Source organism: Lolium rigidum, chromosome 1 (genome assembly GCF_022539505.1).
Source record: "Lolium rigidum isolate FL_2022 chromosome 1, APGP_CSIRO_Lrig_0.1, whole genome shotgun sequence".
Classification (NCBI taxonomy): domain Eukaryota; kingdom Viridiplantae; phylum Streptophyta; class Magnoliopsida; order Poales; family Poaceae; genus Lolium; species Lolium rigidum.
This window is the reverse complement of record NC_061508.1, coordinates 343,448,513-343,472,906: the sequence shown is the minus strand read 5'-3', so window position 1 is coordinate 343,472,906 and position 24,394 is coordinate 343,448,513. Positions and strand designations below refer to the sequence as shown.

Sequence of the window (24,394 nt, the reverse complement as noted above, 5' to 3'; positions counted from 1 at the left end):
GCTAATTTCTAGTGCCTTAGTTTGTAAATCACAGTCACCTTGTCACAAACTTTTATTTCAAGTTTCAAGTGTGCACTGTGAAGTGTGAAGTAATGTTAGCCAAAGTGGGCTGGGACGAATTAAGGAGGCAAAGCTAAAAGAGAATTTTTAGTGGGGCAAATTATTTGTGTAAATCAAAGTAATTTTCAGCGCCTGATTGCCTGATTTCGGGGCACAGATTGCCTGATTTGATTGTCCAATGGAATATAAGAGGCACAAGCTGACACTTGATATATATATGTGGAACTTAAATTCAGAATTCTTTGAAACATTTCAATACCCTCCGTGAGCTAGTTTTCAGCGCTGCATTTTTATTTTTTTTAATAAACAAAGGCAAAAACTTTGTCCCAATATCCATTACAGTAGTTAAGTAAAAGTTTTTATAAATGGTGAAAAGAGACTCTCCTGCATCAAATCTCCCAAGGTTTTGCACCCGCGAAAACCCATAGTTTTGCCTCTTTCCCAATCCTTTCAAAAACTGCTTGTCCATGGGCATGCTTGTTGCGGAAAACCCTCGCGTTCTTATCGCACAAAACGTCCCAAGTTATGAGCAAGGTGATCGCCGCCATGGTCTTGCGGTTTGGAAGATTGCCGGCCGCCAACGAGTTCCACCACTCATTGATGGTGATGCCACTCCAAAGACCCCAAAGACGAGCGGTGAAATGTCGATGGACAAATAGATGATCAATTTTGCGATATAGAGAGTGGTGTCTCCCAAGAATCCTTATGCAAAGCTTGGGAGACCATCCAATTCTTGCCTTTGTAGATGTCGAAGATGAGAAGCGTAATATCGATCGATTCCCCCCCCCCCCCTCCCTCAAGCCATGGAGAGTGCCAAAAAAGGGGTCTTATTACCATTTTCAATAGTGATTGCGGTGGTGGCGTAAAAGCATTTCCATATACTCCTTAGTTCATGTGTTGTTGGATCCCACCCAAATCGTGTTCAGGTCTTTCCATTGAAACCATGGCCAACGTAGGCGAAGAGCCGTCACCGAATTTCCCCAAATTCAAGATCCTAAGACCGCCCAGCTTCTTCGGGCGACATACCCTTTACTAGTTCGCTTTACATTTAATGCCGGTGGTGGTGTTCTTGGCGGACCAAAGAAACGCCCTCGCAACCTTGTTGATAAACTTGATAGTGCCTGGCGATATAGAGAGTGGTGTGTACTTGTAGCTGTTGTTTGAAACCCACTTTCTGAAATTTTAGGAATTTCGTGAAGAAGATAAGTAACACTTGACCGCGGATGGAGAGAGTATATGCATTGGTTACAAAACAAGGCCAGATTTAAAGGACAACTTGATATTACTGTAGCAAATATTTTTTACAAACTTTCGCACAAAAATGCAGTCCGGATTAACACGCGGACAGCCTTCCGAGTGATGTGTCATCTGAATCCGGACTGTCGCAATGCAGGGCGTGTTCTCAGGCCGCGGATGCAGGGCAGAAAGTTTCGTGGCACTGAAAGGCCGCCAATTCGCTCTGCGCAAACACGAACGCGCACGCCGTGCGGAGGGGAGCGGCGGAGCCCATGCTCGCCCAAAACCGAGTAACGAGGGACACCGCGTTCGTGGTGGCTCCCATCCGTTGCCGATCTCGGCAAGGCCCTCCCCTCCCGCTCAGGCCGTGGAATCGTTGCTGTTTGTGGCCAAAGACAAGCGAGACGAGACACGGCCGTGGACTCGATCGACCATTCAAAACTCATCGCTCAGCATTGCAATTTCAGATCACTCTCTCGCAAGAACAAACAGAGAAAGACGCGTCATGGTGACTGCTCAGTGCTCACACAGCTTTGTCACTCGGACATTCAGAGGCATTTACTGAATCACAACTCTTTTTGATCATGTTTAACTGTGGCTACTGATCGACGCACGGGCTCTGGCAGAGCGTGTAAAATTGGCTTCGAACGACAGTCACATGGCAGGGATTACTCGCCTGGAGATGGAAGGCCATGGCCGGCCAGCGGCGGTGGACGGCCAATTGGCCACCATGCTAGACAGTATTCACAGAACGGAACCGACCGGCTTCAGATAGCGGACGTGGATGGAGACGGCTTTCACGCCAAAAATGCCACACCCTTTTGACTACGTGCATCAGTCCGCCGGTGCAAAGACCGATGGGAAATAAAGCTTTCCCCCATCCTCACGAAAAGTTGTGATGCTCCTCTCCTCTACAACAGCCATGTGCATTGAGTTACCTTCTGAACAATTACCCATCAACTCTATTAGATGCGAAACGCGCACACGCATTCAGCTTGGGTGCAAGGGCATCGGAACTTTCATGCTACAAGACTGCACGACCCAGTAGCTGCTAGATCACATAAACCCAGCCAATATGCCACTCAACGTCTCCATGTCAAACGGCCAAAACCAATAGAAGGCCAACCTATATATGGTACAAATTTAACCAGCTAGTCTGAAACTCATAATAATCCTTTTCTGGCAACAACAACAACACGGCAGGAACAAAACTTTCATGGAGGAACTCCTGAATCTCTCTCCTAATCAGAACCTCATGTTTCGACCAGTAAGAAACAATCATATAAGCTAATGCGAAAGGCGACTAAATTCTTTAGATGTCTAGGCTAAAATGAGTATTCTTGAACCCAGTGACAGCAGCCTTCAGGGCATCACAATACATTATGCATCCAGTCACCTGCCAAGCTTAAACTGAATTACCGATCAACTGTAGTTTTGTAGAGCACCGATGCTCACTCAGTTAATACCAATTCGAGGGCCAGAAACGTAATACAAGACAGCACAAACCACAAGCAAACCGATCATAGAAACAGAAGCAGCATGCCACTCAACGCTTGCATATCAAAATGCCATCACCAGAGGCAAACTTTTGGATGATTTGGAAAGGAACGGCATGGTAAAGTTTTAACCAACTAGTAGTATCCAAATCATAATCCTTCAATAACGACACCACGACAGAAACAAAACATCCATGGAGGAACTCGTCCTCAGTCTCACCTACTGCGATCCACCATGTTCAAGTTCAACCAGTAAATAACGATCATATAAGCTAACGCGAAACTTAACGAAAATATTTAGTTTTCCAGACCAAACTGAAGTTTTCTGAATCTGGAGACAACTTCAGCCTTCAGGGCACCACATCTCACTACCTCAGCCACTTTCATCAAAAGATTGCTGCTCTGCAGGAGGCCCTTGCTTCTGTTCCTGAGGATCCTGATACGCATATGTCACTGGCTGGCCCTGCTGCCCACCATACACCATTGGTGCACCATGCACCTGCTGCTGAGCCTCCTGCGGGAAGTAATACTGGCATGCCTCGGCCAGAGCCGGCTGTCCTGCCCCCGGAAGCCCCACTACCTCCTCCTTCATCTCATCCCTGGGAATTATGTCAACCAGGAAGTCGTAGATGTCAGTCCTAGCTATAGCAGCAGATATATCATTCTTCTGCAAGGTCCGGCGCTTGTTCTCCTCGGCGTGCATCCACGACCGCAGCGTCAGCTCCAGCACGAACATCTCACAGATTTTCGAGAAGACCAGCTCAACATCGTCGGGGATGATGCAGACATCCTCGTCAGCCTTCATGATTTCCTTGATACTGACGAGTGGCAGGGTGTGATTCACGAAGTCACTGGCCTGCTCAATCTCCGACAAATGTTTCACCCAGACCTGCTGGAGTTGTTGCTGAAATTGCTGCGATTGCTCGTAGAGAAGCTGGTTCTCAGCACTGACCTGAGCTGGATTAGGAGGGAGTGGTGGTGGTGTTGGATGTGAACCGGCTGGAGTAACACCAGGAGCTACTGTTGCTGCAGGTGGATAGGCTGAAGCAGGATACACTTGTGATCCACCAGCAACATCACCCATTGTAGGCTGAGGCTGTTCCATGTCCACTGCTTGATCTTGCTTGTCCAGAAATCTAAGGTCTTTCCGACACTGTAAAAATAAGAATGTATTCTATAATCAGCTAAATCTTAGACAATCTTAACAACGGTTAGTTAGCGCTAGCCACATAGGTTACAAAATAAATTTATGTGCAATGTCTGTAGGTCAGGTGTGATCATTTGTGCTTCTCTTTCAAGAACAGTTTCAAACACCAAGTCTATTTCCTTGTTACGATCCTCCAAAAACTATATGAAAACTAATTATCTGCTACAACAGAAAATATAATAAGTTCAAAGTAAGAAAACTAGAGCAGAGAATTGCATAGTTTATATATTGAAAATACACATGTACGATCTTATATGCACCAGAGAAAATGAACAAACAAAATGGTTGACATAAATCAACAGAATAAATCTGGCTAAATTTCACAGCCATTCCAAGCCACACAAAAAAATGTAGTTCCCCAAACAGAATGACATCTGGACATCTAAACTAAATTACACACAACGAGAATTGTCCTGATTATTTGAAAGGCACTGAACTATCTATAAGCTATAACATATAAATAGGGATGGCACCTGCAGGGTATGGGTACGAGTAGAGCCATCCCATACCCGTACCCATCGCCTTCAATCTTACCCGTCACCCGTACCTATACTCGTCAATGGGTATAAGATTTTCTCATACACGTCACCTTGCAGGGTAAATGGGTACCCGCAGGTAAAAATACATGTGCTTACAACACATCAAATTGATCAAAAAATATGATAGAAGATGAAGCAATCCTAAATAGGGGTCTAATCATCACTAACCTACCAGCAATTGTAAGAAGGAAAAGCGTGAGATCCAATCAAGCAACGTGAAGATGTGTTTAGGGGAAAACTTAAGTAGTTTAGAATATTACGATGGCCAACTTGTCAAATTTATATGGGTAAATGGGTGTGCAGGTATGGGTTCTACTCGATGGGTATGATAGCGTGCGAACGGATTACAGGAAGGCCCCATAGATCCTCCATAAAGCTCATATAGCTAGATAGTGGATAGCTCAGTTGAATATTCGCCACCAGATGGTTTCAAAAAAAGAGAAAAGAACAGAAGATAGTGACAAAGGTGGGAACAAATCAAATGCGGCCCGATAGTAGAAATACTATATCCACATCAGATACATATCAAAAAGATGATGAATATGTTTATTCTGAAATGAGATATGAATACTCGAAGCAGACATGAATATATAGAATAGAAAGGGAAACAAAATCTGAATCATGGATAACCTTTCAAATTATATTTCATAATACTTTCATAAATATCATGATGCTTATTTCGATATCACCATCTCACTCATATCACCTTCAGAGATTGCATCTTTCACAAGAGGTTGCCAAAACCTCCACTCCCTAATCAATTTACTAGATCCATTGGGTCGTGGGACCGTTTCAATCTATAGTTCAGTGGTAAGAGTTAAATCGAATTTGATACTGATCCAGATCTTGGGTTATGTTCTTTAACCAAGCAAACCATATGCTAACCTATGAAGAATCCTACATATCAGATCGGGTACACCTACAGCCTTGGTACAAGTGTCAGGGGAGGGGACTGTCGCTGCGGTAGATGTCCAGAACCTCATGGCTCGCATGTGTCCGGGTAATCCTACTTGGAAGTGGGAGGCGGTGCCTCATGATAACAATGCTTTCTTGATTGCGATACCTACAGCTGAGGACTTGTTGAGAATCGACGGTATGCAGATGAGTGTACCTAAGGTTAATGCGCAGGTTGTTGTTTCGGCTTGGGTTCATCAGGATGTTACTCCCGAGTTTGTCATGGAGCCCGTGTGGGTGCATGTCGAAGGTGTACCAGATTCGCTCCGTCATTTTCTGGGTTTATGGGCCATTGGGACTTTTATTGGTTCTACTCTTGATGTGGATTTATATACACTCCGGAGTCAGGGGATAGTTCGGATCCAGGTGGCCATGAGGAATGTTTCGTTTTGGAGAAGGATAAGTCTCGCGACGAGCTCCATGCTTAGAGGTCTTGGCTCGCCTTCGGCTTAATGGTTATAGATTTCGTTTTCGTCGTGAGGCCACGGGGTATAAGCCCGATCCGCGGTTTAGACCTTTCTTCTGGAAGGGGGATGATGATGATGATGCGTCTCATGGCTTTGAGGATGAGGGGCTTGATGATCCCGCAGCAGATTTGGCACCAGGGTCATCACATATGGAGGTCGATGGTCACGCGTCTGGACATTCTTCTGGCACAGTTTCGGCACCGGTTACTCAGGTGGCTTTGACCCCGTTTAACCACTCGCCGAGGACGGACAGGGGCCGGGAGATTGTGGCGCGAGCTTTGACGGTGTCTCCACACTTGGTGGCCACTCCGCCATCCTCGACCAGGACGTCTTCTCCGTCTCGCGTTCGATCTTTTATGCAGGGGAGGACTCGTCCCGTTTCGTCGGCTTCGCCGACGGGTGCTTCCTCGTTAGTGCCCGCTCCGTCTTCTACATCACCGCAGACGGAGAGGGTACAGACGACGCTTCCTCTTGAGTCGGCGGAGCACACGGCCACCCCGGGGCATCAACCCACCGAGGTTGTGCCGGCGAGGGCGCAGGCGTGTGACGCTGCGGAGGAGCAGCTGCAGCCGGCCGGTGGCAGGCCGGCGACTCTGCTGCAGCCGGCGGCCTTTGGCGGGGGCCAGCAGGGACCGGCACCGGGCCGGGCTGGGCAGCAGCCGCCCCCTGGCGCTGCTGATGAGAGGATGGGGCCAGGGTCGCCCCAAGTCTTTCCTTCGGTGGCGGTACCGGTCGGGTTGGGGAGGAGCCCCAGCCCACCCGTCGCGTCTCCTTCGCCTGCTGGGGTGGTGGCGTCGAGCCTCTCTCCGACGGGAGTGCAGGTCGGGCTGGAGAGGAGCCCCAGCCCACCTTGCGCACCTCCGTCACCTAGAGGGGCAGCGGCGTCGCGGCCGAGCTCGGTGCAGGGGGCTTCCTCGACATCCACCCCTGCACTGCCTGTTCATCCTTCGACGTCGTCTATGGTTTCTGCCTCGCCTCGCTCGAGTCCGTCTCCCCCACCAGCCGCACCGCAGCCTCAGCCCACGGGTCCTCCACCGGCTATGCAGCCGACGGTGAGGAGGAGTGGGAGGTATGCGGTGGCGGAGGATGGAGCGGGTGTCACGGATGAAGATGTGATGCAGAGAGCTATGCGGCGCAAGGCGGAACTGAACCTCGACACGGCAGGTACTAAACATACAGCCAAGTCGTTTACTTCTTTTTCGGATTCTCGAATTGCATCTAATTTATGTAGAGTAGGGGTCTCTTTAGGTAGTCGGTCTGATGAGATTGTAGCTTCGGCTAATGTGTTGAGACAAATGGAGCTTGACCGTTTAACGGTTGCTTCAAATGGATCCACCGAGCTCGCCACCTCAACCATAGACGATGATGAAGATGAGGACATCCTAGATGGTCATCTTCTCTCGGCTATAGTTGGGAGTGTTACGGAGGTCGATTTAGAACACTCGGAGCTCGGTTCGGTTTATGATCTTGATGCTTCGCTCGTGGTTCTAGATCGTCCGCTGGTAAGAAGTCTCGTAGATATGGCAAAAATACTAAATCTAAAATAGTCTCTCGATGAATGGCATGTTTCGGAATAGCAGAGGTCTTGGTGACTTGGCTAAACATTCTCACATTGCTGATGGTTGTAGAGACTATGATTTAGATTTTATCGCTATATCTGAGACGGGCAGGCGAAATTTCTCACGAGTTTTCTCGACCGGATATCCGGCGGGATTAACTTTCGGTGGTTTTCTCGCCCGCCTCGTGGTAGATCTGGGGGTATTTTATCAGGCGTCCGTATAGACACCATGACAGTCTTAGCTAGTTCGATGGCGAGTATCATATTAAACTCGATATTCGAACAAAGCGGATGGTTTCATTTGGAGTCTGGTCGCTGTGTATGGTGCTGCCCAAGATGCCTTTAAGGCCGACTTTTTACGTGAGTTGGTAAATCTTGCAAAAGATAATCCGCACCCGATTTTAATCGGAGGGGATTTTAATTTGCTGAGATTCCCTCATGAGAAAAGCAAAGGCCTTTTTGATGGACATTGGCCTTTCTTGTTTAATGCTGTCATTGATAGCTTAGATTTAAGAGAGGTTTTCATGTCGGGTCGACAGTTTACTTGGGCCAACAGTTTACCTGAACCCACATACGAAAAACTAGATCGCGTGTTGATGGATACCGAATGGGAACAAAAATATCCTATGGTGTCCGTCCGTGCACTAGAACGTATCGAAAAACTGTCCGACCATGCTCCTATCCTATTAACCACCGGGAATCCTCGACCTGTTTGTAAGCGACCGTTCAAATTTGAACTTGGTTGGTTACATCGTGAGGGTTTTCATGAGATGGTTAAGACGGTTTGGGAAAGACCAGTCCGGGGTGGCTCACCAATTTTGAGATGGAATAATAAGATGCGCGCTATGCGCAAGCATCTCTCTGGTTGGGCTGCTCATATGGCGGGTATTTTGAAAAAGAGAAGGCTCGCTTGTCTAAAGAGATTGATGATCTTGAGGCCATCGCGGAAGTGAGACCGCTGTCTACGCAGGAGATTGATCTTAAGAATCAATCCAATGCACAAATGGCGAGTCTTCTTCGTGAAGAGGAACTCAAATGGTATCAAAGATCTAAAGCCCAATTCATTTTGGAAGGAGACTCGAATACGCGATATTTTCATGGTTTAGCCAATGGCGGACATCGGAAAAAGCGTATTCATTCTCTTGTACAAGAAGAAGGGGTGATTGAAGGCCACGAGCAGCTTAAATCGTACATTACTAATTATTACAAAGACCTGTTTGGTCCTCCGGAGGAAAGCTCTTTCTCTCTTAACGAGGACTTAACGGAAGATATACCCCAAGTTTCTATGGAAGAAAATGGCCTACTAACCGCACCTTATTCTGAGGATGAGGTTAAGAAGGCTATTTTCCAAATGGAATGCAACAAAGCACCGGGTCCAGATGGTTTTCCAGCAGAGTTTTATCAAACCTTTTGGGATACTATTAAATCGGATCTTCTAGATTTGTTCGGTGATCTTCACACAGGACAACTGGAATTATTTCGTCTAAATTTTGGTGAAGTAATTTTGTTACCGAAGGTTAATGAGGCAGAAAGGATTCAACAATATAGACCTATCTGCCTTTTAAACGTCAGTTTCAAGATTTTCACGAAAGTGGCCACCATTAGACTTAATACGGTTGCGGATCATGTCGTTCAACCTTCACAGACCGCTTTTATGCAAGGAAGGAATATCCTTGATGGAGTGGCAGTGTTGCATGAGACGGTACATGAGTTACATTCTAAGAAATTAAACGGGGTAATTTTAAAATTAGATTTCGAAAAGGCGTATGACAAGGTTAAGTGGTCTTTTCTGCAGCAGACACTTAGGATGAAAGGTTTTTCTCCTGAGTGGCGCGCTCTAATTTACGATTTTGTGTATGGAGGTAGTGTGGCTATCCGGGTTAATGATGACACCGGCCACTATTTTCAAACACGAAAGGGGTTACGCCAAGGGGATCCGTTATCACCGATGTTGTTTAACATTGTAGCGGATATGTTGGCAATACTCATAGAGCGAGCTAAGTCTGATGGCCAGATTGAAGGTGTGATCCCACATTTGGTTGATGGGGGTTTATCTATCCTTCAATATGCCGACGATACAATTATTTTTATGGATCATGATCTCGAAAAGCTCGCAATCTCAAATTAATTTTGACGGCGTTTGAGCAGCTATCGGGATTAAAAATCAATTTCCATAAAAGTGAGTTGTTCTGTTTCGGTGAGGCCCAAAACGATATGACTCTATATACAGAGTTGTTTGGTTGTGGGCAAGGCCAATTTCCCATTCGCTATTTGGGTATTCCGATTCATTATCGGAGACTAACAATTGCTGAATGGAAAATTGTGGAAGAAAGATTACAAAAACGCCTTAGTAGTTGGAAGGGTAAATTGCTGTCCCTCGGAGGGAGATTGGTTCTCATTAATTCAGTACTGACAAATATGGTACTGTATATGTTATCATTCTTCCTGCTGCCAAAAGGAATTCTCGCATAAACTCGATTATTATCGATCCGGATTCTTTTGGCAAGGGGACAGACGAGAAAAGAAATATCGATCGGTTAAGTGGAGTGTAGTCTGTAGTCCCAAAGATCAAGGTGGACTTGGAGTTCATGACCTAGAGGTTAAGAACTCAGCTCTGCTAGGTAAATGGCTTTTTAAGCTTCTTACTGAGGATGGGATTTGGCAAACTATTCTTCGTAGAAAGTACATTGGCTCGAAGGCGTTATCCCAAGTGGTTTGGAAACCCGGGGATTCTCACTTCTGGGCTGGTCTAATGGCGACTAAGAATGTTTTCTTTCGTCATGGTACTTTCTCTATTAAAAATGGAGAACAGATACGCTTCTGGGAAGATGTTTGGTTAGACAATGCTTCCTTGAGTGAGCAGTATCCTGCCTTGTATAGTATTGTCCGTCGCAAGGGTGATACCATTGCCACAGTAATGGCTACCTCACCACCTAATGTGACGTTTAGAAGGGTTTTGCTTGGACAAAGGCTTGTTGCATGGAATGATTTAATTCAACGGTTGGGAGATATTCAATTATCAACTGAACCGGATGAATTTAGATGGAATCTTCATGTAGATGGTACTTTTTCAGTCAAATCCTTGTACAATGCGATTCTCCATTCTGATATACCGGTTGATAATAACAAGAAAATCTGGAAGATGAAAATACCACTAAAAATAAAAATTTTCGGATGGTATCTTCGTCGCGGAGTTATTCTTACCAAAGATAATCTTGTCAAGCGGAATTGGTATGGAAGTACTAGGTGTGTTTTTTGTCAACAAGATGAAACTATTAAACACCTTTTTTTCCAATGCCATTTTGCGAGATCTATTTGGTCGATCATCCAAGTTGCTTCTACCCCGTATCCCTCGACTAGTGTAGCCAATGTTTTTGGCAATTGGCTCCACGGTATCGATTCAAGGTTTAAGTTGCTTCTTAGGGTGGGGGCGCTAGCAGATTATCTGGGCACTCTGGCTAAGTAGAAATGACAAGATTTTTAATGATAAAAATTGTTCTTTGTTGCAGGTCATCTACAGATGTACAGGTATTCTCCGTTCGTGGTTACCTCTTCAGCGGATGGAGAACCGAGACCTATTTACGGAGGTCTGTACACGGTTGGAGGATACGGCGAGGGATACTTTTTCCCTACATGGGTGGCAGCATAGTCTACGGATTGCAGCACCACCCACACCTTAGGCGATTTATGATTCATCGTTCCGATATGTATTTCGCCTAGTTTTTTCTTTTACATTGTTGGTTACAGACTCTTTGAACAGCTGTGTGCATCCTGGTTATGCAGAGGCTGGATGTAATTGCTTTCCAAAAGTAATAAAGCATCCGTTATCGAAAAAATATCAGATCAGGAAAACCATGCTTTGGTGCATCGATTCCATACCTTGTCGTGTCGCGGATGATTGTTTGCTAAATTTACTACATCCTCATTAGATAGGTAGCAACAACTAACACCATATTGATATTTAGATATAGAATTCTAACGAATACCAAGTGTTGGATCACAAAGATCTAAAATACCTTATACCACAGCAAATGACTAGACTTATGCAAATCGAAAAATAATGCATAACTATATTGACAAGTGGAAAAAAGGGGAAACATGATTTATTACCCACCTAATAATACATACCATCCGAATATAAATTTCTTACCCACCTAATAATTCTTGCTTCAATTTGCACAAACCTTGGCGAAGAAAATGGTAGATATATATATACCCTGATGGCATAAGCCACAAGATTGCACAGATGTAGGATATGCATGATTTCTACATACTAACATGGAAATCAATTAAAGATATAGGATATCTTTCTATTTTTGACAACTTCTAGAAGTTTCCAAAAATTATAGTTTTGTACATTTTAATAGCATGGATTTGCCTCCATGATACAAACTATTGTGTGTGTGTGTGTGTGGGGGGGGGGGGGGGGCACAAAATTATTTATCTCTGACTAATCAACCACTTCCTATGGATCGGAGTGATACGATCGATCAACCACTCCCGGTGGTCGTAGATCCAATCAACCACATCCAGTGGCGACAGATCGAATCAACCATGAATCGGGAGTGATACGATGGATCAACCACTTCCGGTGGCCACAGATCCAATCAACCACTTCTGGTGGCCGCAGATCCAATCAACCATGGATCGGGAGTGATACGATCGATCAACCACGTCCGGTAGTTGTAGATCCAATCAACCACTTCTGGTGGCTGCAGATCTAATCAACCATAGATCGGGAGTGATACGATCGATCAAGCTATTACGTCCTAGGGGAATTACTAATAGATCCATGGATCCACTCATTGAGCAAGGCATGAATGGTTGGTTACCCGTTGAATTGGTCGATCTAGTAGATTGCGGCCGGCCCAGACCACGCCTCCTCCTCTTCCTCCTTGCCGACGCCAAAGTCCAAAGTCACATGTCACACGCTAACCGCACGCGGCCCGTGACTCTGGGCGTCTACTTATAGAGCGAGGTTTTAAAGTTTTTCGAAGCGGTTTGAATTATCGGAGAGGAAAAAATAGTCACACGCGAAATCCGCACGCGGTGGGTGACAATGGGACTCTACTTATAGAAGAGATAGGAAGCCGAGTTAAAAGTTTCAGAAAGAGAGAGGTAGCTAGGCGGGAAGATGATGCAATCCTAGTCCTCTATTGTGTTTTCTGCTTGTTAAGGATGGACGGCCAGGAGGCGATGTGCCATGGATCGCTGACATGGAGAGGGGGAGGATCCTTGATTTTCCGGAAACTAATCGCATGCGAGTGGCCGTAATCAATGGTGATCGCCATAACGAGGAGGCATGAGGTAATTAAGGCGTAGCATGGGAGAGGGAGAGGGATCAGAGATCATTTGTTTTCCTTTAATACATCAATCTGTGTTTGGTTCAGTGATTCCGTTTCGTATAACCAGTTTCCCAATATTTGGTGGTCGGTATGTTTTCTTCTTTTTACGAAGGAGACTGACTGCTAGTTCCCCTTTTTTTTTACAATCATACGAAGCATCATTGATTTTAGGGGTCCTTGCAATGGAAGAAGGCAGGGGATTCCAGAAGATACATGGAGAGGGGGAGGATCCTTGATTTTCCGGAAACTAATCGCATGGGAGCAGACATAGTTAATGGTGATTGCCGGCATAACGAGGAGGCACCGGTAATTAAGAGGGAGACCCAGCATGCCAAAGGGAGAGGGAGAGGTATCAGGGTTAGTTTTTTTTGCCTTTAACAAACCTACCAATCATGTTTCCTTCGGTCATGTAGTTTCCTATGATCCGGTGATTATTTTCCCAAAATGTGGTGGTTCGTTTCTTTTCTTATTTTTACAAAGGAGACTGCGACTCCTAGTTCCCGTAGTGTTACACTATAGGAAGCATCATTATTTTAGGGGGTCTTTGTATGGAAGAAGGCTGGGGTTCCAGACGAAACATGATAAAATACGATTTATTTGGCATAAGAATTACACAATCAACCAGGAGAAACTCGCTGCCAATAAGTTCAGCGTCTTGCAAATACTTCCTCCATTTTAAAATAAATGTCATAACTTTTTTAAATACAATAAATTTATCTAGGTGACTACAATGAGTCTAGATACATCCGAATCGTGACAAAGGTTTGGCACTTATTTTTGATCGGAGGTAGTACAACTCTAAACTAAATGTATTCAGCTGCATCCTATGTTTTCAGACAAGATATTCCACATGTGACAGACTAATTGTGCATTAATCTCGTACCTCTTCACAACTACAAAATCTTGTACGGTGTTTTTCTTGATCATAATCATCACACAACAAAGCATCCCATTTAGAATCTCATTATTTCCAAATATTTTACACAATTTCAGTTTCATTTATGTAAATGAGCAGATTTTAAAAGAAGAAAATTATACATGTAGTACGTAGTATCAACTGGCACCCAGCAGAATTGTCAAGCGGAACAAAGAAGAAAACCTTCTACACAAGTTGGGTTTCATTTCTAGACACAAGACGTGCAGTTAAGTACTCCAATTCTCGAGCATATGATTGACACCAATCAGGGCCTCAGACGCATGGCTTCACCACCACATTGAGCAGCTAGGAACGCCATCTCATATCCTCCCTCCTCTGCTGCAAGGAGCGGGACATGTCTTCTCCAGCTTGCCACCAACAACCACTACAACTGCTGGACATTTTTCCTATGCAAGACGTACAGACTCATGGATGAAACCTGCAAGAAAATGCGGAGGGTAATAAGATAGAATTGTGTGATTAGTCTTAAGATTAAATAGTTAGCACTATCAACAAATATTCAAATTGTACTCCATTTAATATGTAACTAAACAAACTTGAGTGAACTTAAATCGACAGAGCTTATTTAGAACCTAAAACGAGTAAAGCTTCTAAATTTTTATTAATATTTCAAGCATACTAACAATACAAATTGACCTTTATAGAGCGAAAATTCATCACACATACACAGAAAGCATAGCACATAACAAGCCAGTATCTAGGAGATCAAATCCCAGCTACACAAAAACCTTTAAATATCAACACCATGGCTCATGGGCCACGTCACTAGTTGAGACCATCATAGAACAAAGCAGGAGTGGAAAGAAGCAGATAAGCGAGTGGTTACCCAAGGGGAGCAGCCTGGACATTCATGGCACCTTTCCTCACACAACGGGGTCACTTCTCCATCGCCCTAGCAGTAACAACTTGGCCGCTGCCCACCTCCTTCCCAGACATCAACTCTAGATATCACCCCTGCTAAGAACCACAGATATGTAGTTACTCCTGCCAAGTACAGGTGTGTGTTGCACACGTACATATCAATCAACTCATGCATGCATGTGTGTATGACTTGTCGAACAAAAATGTTTCTACATGTGTCTACCACAACACTTGATGATTGCAACATGGCCATGCATCTCGCCACCGGCATCCCTACCCAACGGCTGGACTTTCTTGCTATGCATGAGAAAACACATGTAAACGCATCATTCATAAGACCATGATTATCAAGAAAAATATGGAAAGCATCTCAACATCAAAATCATTTCACATGAACACAACAAATGAGCTGATTGGATAGCAACAACTTCCATCTCAATAGCAGCTACTCTTGCAACAGCCAAAATTAGCTTTTGGAAACAAGACTAACTAGACTGCAGGAAAGGATTTATGTCAAGAAAAAACATATGCTCAAAACACACACAGCACACTCATGCACTTCATTAACAAGATTCTAATATACTGCATTCTAGAAATCCAGAACATATACACGCTAAGGCAGCAACAGAGGGTAGTTTACATCGGCAATGGTGTTTGAGACCTAAACATGCCAATGCTACATTGGAGTTGACGCATTTGCGACCCTGGTGATGATCATCTTTTTTGGAAGTTTTATCACTGCAAAAGACCAAACTAAATTACAAACATTCTAAAATGCATCCAGAAATGAAAAGGAGAACTAACTTTCTAATAAAAAGTGTGAGCATTTTGGGCACTGAAATGCATCCATAAACAAATTGGCAATGAATCCCCACAATTAATCAGCAACATAAGATAGCATATGAGCACTATCATCTATCATCTACCTAGACTAAACCAGTTCACAATTGTCTATCTACATGCTGGATGTCTCCCAATATCCTGCAATCACAAGATATATCAGCATCGGAAGCGCAACTCAAATGCAAAGGGGAAATTGCTACCAGGGCTTGTTTTCTTATCAAATTCTGTCAGCACCCAAGCTGGATTTCTAGGATTATTTTCTCAATGGTGACGGCAGTTTTTGTTAGGTGTGACATGCATACTGATATGTGCTCAACAAAATGATAATGAGAGGCAAGAAGCACATGGGTAGAGTAGAAAAATTACAAGAGTGGATTGCGGCGAGGAGGGACGTCCATCGTTCTGAATCCACACATGCCGCTAGGCAACAACTCCTTCACCAAACTTCCTGCACAATCCAAGAAAATAAAATCAACAAGGCTAAAAAATTATGTGCAACAAACTCAAAATGGAGTACAACAATCCATCATCTCAAGACCGGGATACAGATGCATAAAAAAGATTGTAGCTTCATGATGGGTGTACATATCAAAGATTGCATATAGATCAACGAATGGACAAGCGAACAATCAATGAAGTAAATCAAGCATTAGGGACACACAAGAATAAATCAAAACCAAATGGTGATGAACTAGAATCAATTGATGTGCATATGCTCTTATGCTATGCAAATAAAGATCAATAAATTCATGTACCGATCAAATATGGTTGTATATCAACAATATATATGATCTGGCATTGACTTTTTTTAGGGTATGATCTGCCATAACTTAATTGCCAAAAGATTCAGTTCCTATTAGATGTGTGAGCTCATAAAGTAGCCATCTGTTTGTACCCCAAAAAAACCTTATTAATTGGATTGCAAAGCTGACGCAAATAACACTAAGATATGCAATGTACTTTGCATCCTTAGACCAACAAGGTATATGGCAGAAACCATATACAAGATAACAATAGTAAGAAGCTTTACATGTGAGAATAATAATAAAAGTAGGAAATCTTGACATCATTGGGGCAAACACCAGAAATCACAAAAATTGAAATACTAGCCAGAACAAACCCTAGCCCATCAGATAAAAATCAAGAATGTTTCATGGCGAAGAATTTAAGATAGTTATAGCTAGAAGATGAAAGGGGCCAAGGGAGGCATGCCATTAAAGTAATTCAGCAAACTAAATGAACACAAACCATAAAGGGTTGAAATAAAAAAATGAAACATTTATAAGTGAATGTGGATTAACATAATCATTTGGAAAACATTAAGTATCAAATGTACCTGGCTATGTAAGGAAGGAATTCACTTACCAGAAGCCAAACCACTTATTTGATGTTCTTCATATCTGAACCAATGGAGAGCATTGCCATGTCAACTGGAACCAGGTCTGCCGCCCTGTCTCCCATGGAGGCCTGGCTATGTCAAATGTACCTGGCTATGTCCAAGATCTTGAGCGCGCAGGCCTGGCACTAGCTAAGGTGGCTCTGGTACTCTTGGAAGGACATCAATAGGGCCTGGAGCGGACCGGACCTGCAATTCTCCTCCGATGAGCGTGCCATGTTCTTTGCCTCGACATCCATGAAAGTTGGGAACGGCAGCAAGGCCCTCTTCTGGGAGGATCAGCGGATCAACGAACATGCGGTCTGCGAGTTGGCGCCATAGCTATACAGCTGCATCCCGAAGTGGAGACGCAAGGCCACAACCATCGCAGCAGGCCTAAACGGCAACAGCTGGGCTAGGGACATTCAGGGCATCATTAGCATCAATAAGGTTGGGCAATACTTGCAGCTCTGTCTTGCATGCAATCCAGAGCACCGTCCTCAACGACTTTGGAAGTGGACCAGTGATGGTACCTACTCTGCCCATTCTGCATATCTGGCAACCTTCCATGGATCCATCCTGTGCCAATCCTGGAAGTTAATCTCGAAAACATGGGCACCACCGCGAGTCAAATTCTTTCACTGGGTAGCAAATTTGGACAGGTGCTGGACTGCGAAACGCCTCGCAAGACACGACCTGCAACATCACACACGATGCCCTCTCTGCAACCAGGCCCCTGAAACAATGCGCCACCTGATGCTCGAATGCCCTTTTACCAGGACTGCATGGCATGAAGTGCTTGCATCGCTCAAAATGATAGCAAGAGCTCCAAATGGAGAGGACACCCTCATGGAGGGGTGGTTGCAGGCCAAACAGCAACCCCTAAGCAGCTTTGCAAATGCCTTGCCTCTGTCGTGCTACTCACCCCTTGGATGATCTGGAATCATCGAAATGACTGCATATCCCAGGATAACCAGCCTTCTGTCCGCTCCCTGGTCTCCATGATCAAGGACAAAGCCAGACTTTGGGCAAGGGCTGGCACCTACGGGCTTCGAGTAGTCTTGCCACCCACCTGGGATGTGCACTAAGTTAGCTTCCATCTTGTTGTAACCCACCTCTAAGGAGGATTGTAAATCAAACTCTACCTTTTCAATGAAATGAAACGTGAAGGTCATTTGCTTTTTCTCGAAAAAACTATTGCACACCACATATACATGAACATGAAACATATAAAAGTAAAGTGGAGACAATCATAGAACATTACCACTAGTAGCAAATTCTGCCAACATCATATCACTACACCCACGGTAGCAATTAAATCGAACCACTCATAATCATAAATATCACAAAGAATGTACCGAATCAGTAAAACAAAATGTACTAAGCAAATACTTAGAGAGTGTACTACTAACAAAAACATATATGCGCAATCTACTCTTACATCATTAAAAACCGAAAGTTCAGCAATCTAATCTACAATCATACTGGATTTGGTTGAGAGCACAGATTTATCTATAATATGACTAGAACAAGATATCCTCAACAACTGAAGTACTCTAGGATAATCTCGAAATGAGCAATATCTCGTGGTAACTACAAACATGCATGATGCACATAGATTACCATCCACAACAACCATGCCAAAGAAACAAGGTTGGAGAGAGTAAGAACATGATGCACACAGATTATCACAACACCGTACTTGATGATGAGCACTAGCTAAATCGATACCATGTGAAGATGAGATTAAATGGAGTAAAGCTTCATTCTAGCTAGTCAAAGTGTCAAATGTTCCCAGGTTCAGGATCTCATTCTATGTCTATCCCAGTACATGGAAAACATGACCTTTAGTCCAAACAACACAAAGCCAACATTTGACCTTCAGTTCCACCGATTTGAATCACAAAATCTCTCGATTTTGAACATGTTCAAATGAAAAGGAGTTGGAGACATGAACAGCCTCAGGTGGCCTCCCTAACATGTGAGGCCATACGTATCGACTACTTGTTTTATTTATGTCAGGATAGAAACCATGACAAGATGTTTATGGACAAAGAGAACACAACGGGATACTACGTGTATCCACACAAGTCAATACATTGTAAACAAGGACCATCAGGTTTAAATAGAATCTACCTACTGGCCATGAATATGATTCTTTTCACAAACACATTTTCACTATATTAAGTTGCACAATTAAATTAATATGGCAGTGAGGAAACAAACAAAAATAATTGCAGATCTCAATACTAATGTACTTACACCGAAACATGCATCACATCACAAATCAGGTTTAGATGCTCATCTCCAAACATTCATAAACAGCAGGTCATATGTACATTTGAATAAAAATATTTAGCCAAACATCCAAAGTACTAGGCATAAAAATGGACTAGGAATGACTGATCGTTTGTACTATTAAGAAATGTTAGATGAACATTGAAATCTGAGCACCCAGATTCATGACTCAGAGCATGGCAGCAATCAATTTGAGTGCGACCAAGGAAAAAATATCGAACTTTTTGGTGCCGGTGTAGACGATCTCTTGAAAAGGCGTCGTCGAGGTCGTCCATCATGGTGATCCTTGGGGGCGAGCATCTCCCAAGAACATCCATGGTCTTGATAACCTCCATGACCTTAAGGAAGTCCATGGCCAAGGCCAAGAAACATGGCCTTAAGGTGAGCAGCTCTTCATGCTGTCTTTGACTCCCAACAATGGCGAACTTGTGTCATACCTTTGTGTGGACCAACGGAAGTTGGTTCAGATGCCACTTGGTACAGACATGCACTCCATCTTCTTCTGTAAGATTTTATAGAAATATCAAATATCTAATTCAGTGGGAGATTCGCAAATCCACTAGCTTCTAGGAAATTATAAAAGAACATTTGAATCAGTTCATATAACATTCTCACATGACCCAAGAAAAAATCAATTCAACCGAGCATGCCACACACGGAGAATAACTGTACAAGCTGAAATATTCCTGGATGAAGTGATCAGTCACTACATATGGAAGATGGGACTACATATGTGCTTAGAAGATAAAAAAATAGGATGTAAATCCAAACTACAAAGTGACGTGAGAAAAATTCAGTTAATGCACATCCGAGCCAAGTCGGTTAGAAGTAGGGGAAAAGAGAGAAAGACACTTACTTTATTGTACATGCAGAACCATACTCAATGAAGACAGGGAGCAGCAGCAGCCTTGCATCGTCAGCTAGGCTAGAGTAGGGGTGCTCCACACGCATCTTGGTTGTTGGCTCTATGTGCTCAAATTATCCTCTTAACTCTTCCATGCAAACCTGGCATCGGAATTATTGATTTTAATAATATTGACATGTCAAGAAGCAGCTAGATAAGCAACTGAAGAAATATTCATGTGTGTATAGGAGGATGCCTCTTGAATATATTATAGGAGACACCATTCCCATTACATGCACACATACATAAACGATTGCAGGACACAAATAGCTCCACTAGCTAATCTGTAGAGAACATAGAATTCTACCCAAAAAAAAGACGACTTCCACACAAAAACATAGAGAGTATTGTGCAAGATGTTGATGTCTACTTATTTTCTCACTTTATTGTTGAGAAGTTGGTCAAAGTTTTTTTTGGAAGATTCTAGTATTGTTCCTAACTGAAGATGTGGAATTATATGATAATAGGTAACTGAAACCTCTGATCGTGTCAAAATCTAAGGCAAGTTGTTCTGATGTAACTCGTTAGTCTACATTTAGATTGACATAATATATATTCTGAGCATTAGTATGGACATATTTTGGGTCAGGTAGCTACCCAAGATGAACAGAGAAACATCTAAAACATATTTAACTGGTGATGAAGACACCTTCTTAGAGCAATGAGAACACCGAACAAGAATTACCCTTTAAAGTGGGCAGTATAACAAAGTTACCATTATTGCACAGAACAAAAAAGAAGCTCATGATTTCCTCAGAAACAATGATAATTCTATCACTGTTGCACTCAGCAATGGCAGGAGCATGCACACAATTCAGTGGAAACTACAAGCTTATGTACATTCCACACAAAATGCTTTGTCCATGAGTTAAAAAACCGGGGAGCAGATAGTTACTACAGCTAATACATCAGTAATGTGAATGACTCCCCAACTAAACGATCAAGAACATAGAGAGGATGCTATGTGGTGTTTTTTTTGTAAATACTTTGTTAGTATTGCAACTTTGTTGTCCCGTGGTGTCCAATGTTGCAAGATTCATTTGTTCCTTCAGCTTGACTCCTTGAGAGTTGATCAGAAAATTTAGACAAGTAGACTGGGTTGGTTATTCATGATGGCTCAGAGATAAGTATGCAAAGTACAAAATGTTTATTTTTATATGCGTTTTACTAGTACACAATAGTTATGTTCGATTGTATTATCTATATGAATGTATCTTGTCTTAGAAAATTAACATAGTCTACATATTACAGACTCTACAATGAACCTTTGAAGTGGTTATGTAGCATCATGCTGTGTATTATATGTGTGGGAATAGTTGATTCTCGGTAGGGTAAGAAATGGAGGAAAAATAAAAGATCAGAAGTACTCCAAGTTAAAATCGAACTTCATCAGTTTGTGGCATGGCAGCGATCCTCCGTACCTGCCATGTTGTTGTAGCTTCATCTCCGCCAAGGGCTCTGTCTTGGCCCTGTCTTGGCCCAGTGCAGCGCGTCGCCAGACTATTAGCTTGAGATTGAAGTAGTTGACCAGGGATAAGTACATTAGAACATAATTGGCCAAGAATTCTCATGTCTCGAAAAGTGTTTGGCCCGACTAGTAGGCCTTCATTCATCACGAACTATGTGGGGCAGTGGGTCAAGACCTTTGTCAATGCCATGGAATCATGTGATTGACCTGAGGGCAACGACAAAAACATTAAAACTAATTTCAGAAATTGAATTTTGGTTTCAAGTCCTGTCTTGATACTTGAGATGCGCAACAATCTGGTATCCATTCACGTTAGACAATTTTGCTAAAGATTTAGTTTTTTCCAGATGGATTCTTAAGAAGTAATAATTCATGATCCATATTATTCTACAATTCTGAACTGATTCTCTGATGATGAATCTTAGTACACATGCAGCTAAAACGATGTTATGTGAGCTTACTTACAAATTCCTCAGTGCGCACAATGGACGGAGTACAAAGGCAACACAATATACTTGTTATTCTAACACTGTGTCATTTCACTTTATCTTGCCACAATCTTGTATTACAACTGATGGGCTAATCCTCAGGACATCGTTGATTCAAAAGATGTACAAAGACAAGTAAGGTTTATGCCAGTGCAGTTGTGAGATAGTTATAACTAATTATAATTTTGTCACCAGAACTATTTTTTTATAATAATCTATATTTTGAGAGTATCCAAGAAAAAATGCTAAAGATATATGTCCGATCATCTTGGAAAAGATGCCTCCCACAAAGGGTTATCCATGTAAAGATGGCGCGGTTCGCATGAACATATACTCTCCGAAAAAACCAGGCATGAGAACCATGCATATAGGCGCAAAGCTGAGGTATTTGCTCCCTGTAAATAATGTGTTTCGTACCAGTGAGATCGATCACACTTGTTGCCAACTGGATGCTGTTTTTATTTGAGTCAACTGAATTTTTTTACTTTTGCAAATTATAAACAAATGAGAATTACTTCTTTTCTTTTTTCACTTTGATTTTTTCGAAAAAAAGAATCAATTTTCCTAGCCTCTCCAACCTAATTCTTCAATTTAATAGGGAAAAATCTTGGGCTCAATTCAAACGCACAAGTGCAATGGTTCTGTTTTGGGTCACATGTCAATGAGATACCATGTTACGAACGCACAAGTACAGTGGTTCCATGTTGAGTTAACCTTCAAAACAAAAACCCTATGAGATAAAAAAAAGATTGCACAATTATATCTTAGAAAATACTAAAAATTACTTTAGCACGCGACAACTTTCCACGCAATGACAAACACATTGCGCCGGTCTCCAACGGACGATCTGAGTTACTATTTATAGTGTTGGCTCAGGTTAGTAAAATCGAAATGAGAACTTTGTAGCACTCAAACACAAGCAGCTCTAATGGAAAAAATTAACCTCAACCTGGAAAGGTTCAATGAGAATACTTGTAATCATACCATATCAGATGTTCAACATAACTAAACATGTTGCATATATGTTTGGAAACCAAAAGTTTATCAACAATCTCAAGAAAACTATGTAACAATTATGATGTGATCATTAAAGACTTATAAAACACTCACCTAGTTCAATCAGTTAAGTATTTGTCCATATTTCAAGTATTTTCCAACTCATGCAGCCCCCAATAATTGGGACAACATAATATATGAGGTAGAAAAATCGTAGCTACACTGGAAAAAGATGATATGCTTGCTCATGGCTGGGTAATTGTTGGTCTATGCACGCATACTGGACAGGGTTATACTCCCTCCGGTCCTATTTAATTGACTCAGATTTAGTACAAAGTTGTGCTAAATCCGAGTCAATTAAAAGAGACCAGGGGGGAGTACTAGCTATGCGCTGTAGGAAACAAAAACTAAATCTTGCTAAAGGGCAAGATATCTATGTTAATTAAGCATATACAGTTAACTTCAAATTTAGCTTCGATGTCAAAAATACAGCTTTGACGATAGTCATAATAATTTCAGCCCACCAAATATAATTATCACCACATACTGACATTACAGAGATGAGAACCTAGTATGGCAGCATATTGCAGCTTTCTTGTGGAACACATCTACTACCTCTGATCCATAATGTATAGTTGTAGTAAATCAGCAACACTTGATATGGATTGGAGGGAGTATCATAATTTAACATTACTAAGGATTTTGTAAGCTAATACACATATATGCATGTACAATAAATCTTGTAAACTGAAGCATTCCTAAGTCACGAGGAAAACAGGTAGGACTTCCAAAGATTTGATGTCCACCTCACTAGAGCAAGTTAACTACTGATATGTGTAAATGGTCGTACTAGTCAAGGTGAGTTCATGGTCCCTTTTTGGTTGTTGCACACTATCTTTACAAGACAGAGCTAGCTTTGAAAGCACTTAGAGAAGTTGAATAATGAACACAAATCCAGAGTGTAATAACCAAAGAGGCTAAGAATTAGTTTACACCTTGCCCATTAGTACTAGTACATGATTCTGGAACCCAGCAAGCAATGTAGCTATTATCTCGCGAATTGTTGAAATTGGAGAAGTCCATAAAACAAACAAACAATACAAGGCAGATGACCATCCAAACAAAGGGCATATTGAGAAGCAACACTACAGGAAGGCAAGTTTAACCAGATTACCAGACGCCTTGGTGCTCCACACAATAGCAGATCCAAAGAACTACATCAAGCGTGCCACTATGGTCGCCACATGCCGGCAAGCGTGCCACTGTGGTCGCCACATGCCGGCAAGCGTGCCACTTTGGTCACCACATGCCGGCAAGGTGAGCAGCTCTTCATGTTGTCTTTGACTCCCAACGGCAAATCTG

At 42.8% G+C, this 24,394-nt stretch overlaps 1 protein-coding gene across 1 annotated transcript; it reads right to left on the bottom strand.

Moving 5' to 3' along the window:
* Window positions 1-3,165: 3,165 nt before the first annotated feature.
* LOC124684497 (nuclear transcription factor Y subunit C-4-like) lies at window positions 3,166-3,939 on the bottom strand. Its single transcript, XM_047218798.1, has one exon. The coding sequence runs from the start codon at window positions 3,895-3,897 to the stop codon at window positions 3,166-3,168; it is 732 nt and encodes a 243-aa protein (XP_047074754.1). The 5' UTR covers window positions 3,898-3,939.
* Between the last annotated feature and the right edge of the window lie 20,455 nt (window positions 3,940-24,394).

Coding starts and splice junctions, on each gene's coding strand:
- LOC124684497 (XM_047218798.1), bottom strand. CDS start 3,897: ATGGAACAGCCTCAGCCTACAATGGGTGATGTTGCTGGTGGATCACAA.